Genomic DNA, 7,005 nt, shown 5'->3' with positions numbered 1-7,005 from the left:
TCTCCAAACTTTTCAATTCATTTTCTTATCTCTCCCTCTCCAAACTTGAACCCAACCCAAGTAGGTTCAAACCATAGGTCAAGTGGTTCGAGCCACTTAAACCTTAATCCAATTTCATCGAACCATTTTAAGATTGGTTCAAACCATTTGGTTCGGATTGCACTACATTTAGTATTTATATAATATAGATGCATTTTTGAGTCAGATAGAGTATTACACAAAGGAAGTTCACCGTACCATTGTATCCTACGAGACAAGCACCACAAAGTCCATCAACACCACGTGGAGTGTAAATTGTCTCAAATACTAACATCAATCCAGGTTCTTTATTTATTTATTATTATTTTCTTGATTTAATTTGCATATTTAATTGAATATCAAGTTACATATTTAATTAATTATTTTTAGCATATTATTAATTATCTCATAATATATTAGTACACAATATATTAGTACACAAATAGTTATATCTTAAATGTCGAAACATATATTTTTCAAAAATATCTTGCAGCAGTTACACATCATAGACGTGATAATGGTTAAAAAAGAGGTAGTATTGTTGATGACTCTTCCCAAATAGTCTAGCAATAAAGATGAGATTGAAGAAACATCAAAAAAAAAAATAAAAAAAAATAAAAAAAAATGGAGGAAGGATAATTTGTTGAAAAACATGCCAGTCAACAAGCCCAACAAGTCAATTTAGGTTTGGCTCCGTTATGAGCCAAAAAACTAAGCTAAAACTTGGATCATTATCTGAATGAGTTCGTTCAAACAAAGCTTTTAACAAGCTGACCCCAACTAAATAAAAAAAACTTGATTTGATTCATTTCCAATCTTGTCCGACCACACAAAATTTAAGTCGAGCATTAGAAAACTATCAAGAGTATATTAACACATGGAGGTGGCAAGGGAGTGGAGCTAGTGCCCAGTATATGCATGTCCAGGGCAGATGTAGTGTACCGTTGGGGAATGGCATGCAAATAAAAATACCAGGTATTGCAAATGAGCAATAGTCAGAATCATAAATCAATTCATGGAGCTAAAAACTTAATTTTGTACGGCATAACTTTATATATAAATAATAAACAAAGTAAAAGCGCGCCAATCAGGCACTCCATCTCAGGTTCAAAGGATGAATCAACCTGGGTTCAAGCCATGCAATTGTAGTATCAAATAACGTATACCGTTGATTAACAGATGGCCAGTGCATTAAACGACGCCAGTTGAAGCTCGTTCCATCTTCCGTGAACTCACAAAGGCCAAACCACGAACAGACATTAAATGAATCAAATTTCATTATCTTCCGTGCTTGCAGTATTCCCTTAGTGTACCTAAGAATAAAATCCCTGTAATCTTCTAAATCGGGAAAATCTACGACCTCCATAGGATCTTTCAACTTGACTGTCACTCTCATAGAAGGACAATCGAAGCAGAAAATCCTCTCACTCCTGTGCTCAACTATATAAGAAGCAATGTTAGACCACCAGGTAAAATTTGACGTTTCCAAGTCACTTGGCCCTGTCAAATGCTTCCAAATACCCGTTGAAGTGGTATAAGTGCTGAAATCGCCACTTTGATGTAGGCAATAAAATGTCCCCTCACTGAAAACCACGTTAATAGCATATGAGCATCGCCTCAAATCTCCACGAGGATATATCTTTGTGGTCCATGCATCCTCCCCATTGTGGCAGATACTGATCTTCAAATCAGCCAAAAGGTTCTTCCTACTGCAACTTATAACAAATATAATGCAATCTTGAGATGTTGGAGGTGAAGATATAGAAAATATTGGCCAGTTTAAAGATGGAACATCTAAAAAGGGAAGATTGATTCTTGAACCAGAAAATGGGTTGAGGAAGAAAAGTGAAGAACATGATGGGTTCTCTGATGAAGTAGAGAAGAGTAAAAGCCAGCCATACTTGGACAAGAGAAAACGGGATCCACAAAGTTCTGGAATATTCACGTTATAAACATGTCGGGTCCATGAGTGTCCTAGTTTTCCTGTTGTATACAAGATTGGCTGTATACTATCATATTTTGGTGCTGTCAAGAAAACAATCCATGGCAATTTACTGAAATGTTTTGGTGTTGTATAGAAAACAATCCACGGCAATTGCTCATGTGACTGACGTTGAAACAGGTTTTGGCATTGCAAGAAAGCCTGCCGCCAACATCTACAGACAGCACGAAAAGATAATATTTCAGTAAATGAGAGATTCCCTAATACTAATAGTAAAAGATCCATAGGTAAGGAACAGAAGCATCTATTCCCCCCCACCCCAGCACGATTGATCGCCTTGGTTTCCATCTTTTTCACTGGCTCATGCTCCACAACTGTCATGTGAGAAGAATTACATCCAAGCCCAAGGCAATGCATCCTTAATAAATACAATACTTGACCTGAGATCAAAAGCCAAATGAGATTTACAAAAACTAATTAAACATGTCAAAATAGCAGTAAGTAATGAGCTCTTGTCCTATAAAAATGCACGTGTTTTCACACATGTATACACACGCACAAAGATCTAGTCCTCTAGAAATGTACATGTCTCTTTGAGTGTGTTCGTGCACACATACACACAAAAAAGTACCATTCAGAAACGACCTGTGCAATCAAAGCATTCAACATCAAAAGTTACAGAATAATCTACTTAAACATTAAAAACCAAGATGAATACGTGATTAGTTTTGGTTTTTTTTTTTTTCCGCACCCGGGGGGGGGGGGGGGGGGGGGGGGGAGGGGATTGTTTGTGGGTGGGTAGGGATTAGTTCATTTTCTCTCTTATTATAATGTGCAGACTGCAGAGCTTGTTAAGTAATCTAGTTTTCAGTTTATAGTTATTGTTTCAGGATGGGATGCCTCTGTTTTCCTTGTATGTTTTTGAACAGCAAGTAAGGATGCAATAAGCAATCCAAATATTGATTTTGACCTAATCCATTCTCTCTGGGTTCTAAGATTAGGGTCGTGAACTTCCTAAATTACATTCCCACACTCTTTCTTCTGCATAATAGTGGCAGAATTATTTTCACATCACACGAAAAAGAAGAAAAGAATTTGTCAGATATAATAAACTCATTCTATTACACTTGTTTAGCGACTATAAACACAAAAATACCACTTGTTTAGTGGCCTTGATGCTATTAAAGTTAGTTTGAAAAATGTTACAAAAACAAAAAAATTGAATAGAGCTTTCTGATCAAATTGAGAAACCAAAAGTTAAAGAAGTTTGATATTGCTAGCAAAAAAATATATATATATTGAAGCTCTTCCAGTATCTGTATGCCAGAATTTTGTCAAAAACTCAAAATTTTAGATAGACAAAGTATATGGAAAATTAGGCAAGCATCTCATAAAGTAGAAACCATGGTAGCCTCCAAACATCACTTATGGTCACCATTCTGCAGGAAGATCATTAAAAAATATATAATAATTAGCTTTAGCCACTGAAATTTACCAGTCAATTTTCTTGCCTTTCTCCCTCTTGTTCAAACCTTATGCACAAGTTTTCGTCAATTCATGAGGGTTAATAGGCAAGCTAAAACAAGTCAACAGACCTAAAATCATGTATATATTTATACCTTCCCAAGGTTACATCTCAAATTTAGTGATTAGATAGACAACCTAAACTAAGGAACCAGTAGTTATAAGCTTATAGCTATCACATATATTTAGTATATACCCTATACTTTACAAAACTATTATAGCAAAGTAAAAGTGTATCTGGACTGAAAAATGGAGTTCGGCCATGGGTTAGTTGAAATCTATCTTCCATCATATATATGTGCATATATAATGAATAGGTGTGTGGATTACCCAGATTCATCACAAGGTGATCTATTAGGTCCATATAAAAAGTCCCAGTCTAATATATCAGCAAGGGCTCGTTACAAAACAGAAACAGAATCAACATTTTTGTTGTGGATATGTTCATTTGTTATCGGAAGAATGTTTCGTAACATAAAATTCGTTACACGATGTTTGGAAGAAAAAATATAAAAACATTTTTGGTAAAAAGGTCTGGTACAATTTTTTGTTTGTGTACTGTTCACCGTTAAAGTGTTTTTGCTACGGTGCGAAAACATTAGGAAACACCAATTTGAAGCTTCCTATTTGGACCTCTTTTTGGCAACAAATGCAATACTATTCAAATGGCAACAACCGTGCGGTACTTTGCTTTGCTACAGGACACGTCTGCAACACAAAACATCCAACAAAAACATCTGCCAAACAGGTATTGCTCACTCAGGATTTATAATATTAAGTACATTCATTATATCTAAACCATAGGTACACAGGTATGTGTTATTGTCTATTAACAAATTGAACTAGTTTTTCTTTTCCCTGATAATTATCAATGAACTAATCTTAGTCAACACATAAGTGGCACAGCGCATATAATTTAAAAATAATAAATAAAAAAAATCTAACAATTAATGGTGAAAGTAGTTTTAGCATGAACTTCACACATGATATCATACTCATAAAATTGTGTAAAAGATGTAAACATTGAAAATTTTCCAAGAAAAAATGTGTAAACACTGATATATAACTTATAAATCTACATATATAGCTATTCTCCCTTTAAATGTCTGAAGCTCCTGAATATTTCTAACATTTAATGATTTATTTGAAAATGAAAAATCCTCCTTATTTCATCCATTGACCTCCACGTGTTCACAATACAAATATTCTTGATTTATTTAAAAAATGCACGCGCTAGAATTGTCACCGATTGGCTTTTTCCACTGTGCAGTTGTCACTGCTTGCTTGTTTTGCTTCATGCACATGCTTGTTTTATGGTGTGAACTGAGAAATTTAACTCTTGAGAGAGAGGAGAGTGGGAGTGTAGGCTGTGTAGCTAAGCCAGCCATGGCAAGGGAAGAGGAGGTCGCGGAAGATTTTGTGGCAGTGTGAGAGAGAGGAAGGAGGAGGTTGTGTCGCAGCGCTGAGACTGAATTATGTGTGTGTGTGTGGTGGGGGGCTGGGTTTATTTGTTTGTGGGCCTCAGTTTGTTAAGAGTTTAAGTTAAAATTTAATTCTAATTAAACTGACCTTCTAATCTAAACATTAAACTTTAGGAAAAAAAAAAACAATAAATAAATAATTTGCAAGTACATACTAAAAACATAAGCCTAATCCAATTGGAATTTTTTCGGTCCATGATATTTTTCAAATTCTATTCGTACTGCTCCCCCTTTTGTCAATCGGTCTCTCTTCAGCTTGAGTTTTTTCTCTTTCCTCCTCGGCTTTCTCCTACGAAGTCTCCTCTAATTCTTCTTTCCCACTCTTTCTTAACGAACCTCTTTCATAACTAATACTAATCAACGATCAGATGTTCTAACGCAAAGCCGCCTATCAATCCTCAGCTCAATCCCCTTCCCACAAACCAAGTGTACAAAAATGCCAACAACAATAATATTATCATATATGCTAATATTTTTAGTTGTCACTTGCTAGATCACAAAAGTTATAGCTAGTCCTTCTATAAGTTACTAAAGTATTTCTTTAATTTATTATAAATAGTCCTTCTATAAGTTACTAAAGTATTTCTTTAATTTATTCTTGAAAACTATGTTTTGTTCAAGCTTTCCTTTTCTCTTAATTTTTCATCAAGACACGACTTTCTCAATAGTGGAGTCAAAAAACAGTGGAGTCAAACTAAACACAAAAAATATCAAAAATAAAAAATTGAGAAGTAATCACAAAAAAATATCAAAAAAATAAATTGAATTCTTGAACAATTTTTTTTTTTTCTATACTTATTTTTACCCCTTTCTCTATTTTTTTTATAGGTTCTTTTTTCTCATTCTTTGGATTATATGTTATAAAAAATTATATTATAATAAATTTATAGATATTTCAAATTATAATTACATAATACTAGTCCCAAAAAAAAAATAAAAAAATAAAAAATAAATAAAATTCCTGCCCTGGTGTGTTTGTATATTCTTAAAGATAAATACCCATATTGGATTTATATATAATATTAAGTACATTGAGTACACAATAAGGTAAATAGGTATATGATTGTCTATTACAGAATTAATCTAGTTTTTTTATTGATAATTATCAATAAACTAATCTTATTGCGCATATATATATATATATATATATATATAACAATTAATGCTGAAAATAGTTTTAGCATGAACCTCACTTGAGAGAAGAAATTCGAAAAGAGCACAAAACATAGTATCTCAAAACCAATCCAACAATTAAATCATACCCAAAACACTGAATACTACCGATTACAACCCCCAAAACACTGAATACCACAACCAACAGTCTCCCAAAAGACATCTGAAATACTAACCAAAGAACATGAACATCCCATTAACAAAACTAAAATTGAAATAAGTCTTACCGAATTTGAAAAAGATGATGAATCCGTGGTTGATTACTGAGAAGTTGGTTCGTTGTCGGCTGTACCCGAGTGAGACAGATCTGCAATTTTGGTGTGAACTGAGAAGTTTAACTCTGAGAGAGAGAAGGAGAGTGGGGGTGTAGGCTGTGTAGCTAAGCCAGAGATGGCAAGGGAAGACGAGGTCGTGGAAGATTTTGTGGCAGCGTGAGAGATGGGAAGAAGGAGGTCGTGTCGTGTCGCGGCTCTGAGACTGAATTATATATATATATATATATATGTATATATATTTATGGGTGTGTGTGTGACTCGGTTTATTTGTTTATGGGCCTCGGTTAGTTAAGAGTTTGGGTTAAAATTTAATTCTAATTAAATTGACCTTCTAATCTAAACATTAAATTTTAAGGAAAAAAATAAATAAATAATTTGAAAGGACAGTCTAAAAACATAAGCTAGATATGACAATTTGTATCGCTTGTTATGTTCTGTCCGGTTAATAATGGGTATGAAAATTATTTTTATACCGTAAGAATGAATATGTGTATAAATTTTAGGAATTCTTATCAATACATGGGCTTAAGGTCCAAATATTACAATACAATGAGGATAAGGTCTTAAAATTTCAATAATTGGATGGACCACC

The 7,005-nt window shown here is 33.9% G+C and overlaps 1 protein-coding gene across 1 annotated transcript; it reads right to left on the bottom strand.

Annotated features, from left to right (window-relative positions):
• Positions 1–957: 957 nt before the first annotated feature.
• LOC132274094 (F-box protein At3g56470-like) lies at positions 958–6,625 on the bottom strand. The gene is made up of 2 exons (XM_059775258.1): positions 6,366–6,625; positions 958–2,400 (listed from the first exon to the last, which is right to left on the bottom strand). Exon 2 carries the CDS (start codon positions 2,375–2,377, stop codon positions 1,106–1,108), a length of 1,272 nt encoding a protein of 423 aa, XP_059631241.1. The 5' UTR covers positions 2,378–2,400; positions 6,366–6,625; the 3' UTR covers positions 958–1,105.
• Between the last annotated feature and the right edge of the window lie 380 nt (positions 6,626–7,005).

The sequence above is a fragment of the Cornus florida genome, unplaced genomic scaffold (assembly GCF_030987335.1).
Source record: "Cornus florida cultivar Cherokee Brave unplaced genomic scaffold, ASM3098733v1 CherokeeBrave_3.0.0_Hap2_Chr09, whole genome shotgun sequence".
Lineage (NCBI taxonomy): Eukaryota > Viridiplantae > Streptophyta > Magnoliopsida > Cornales > Cornaceae > Cornus > Cornus florida.
This window is presented reverse-complemented; position numbering and strand designations above follow the sequence as displayed.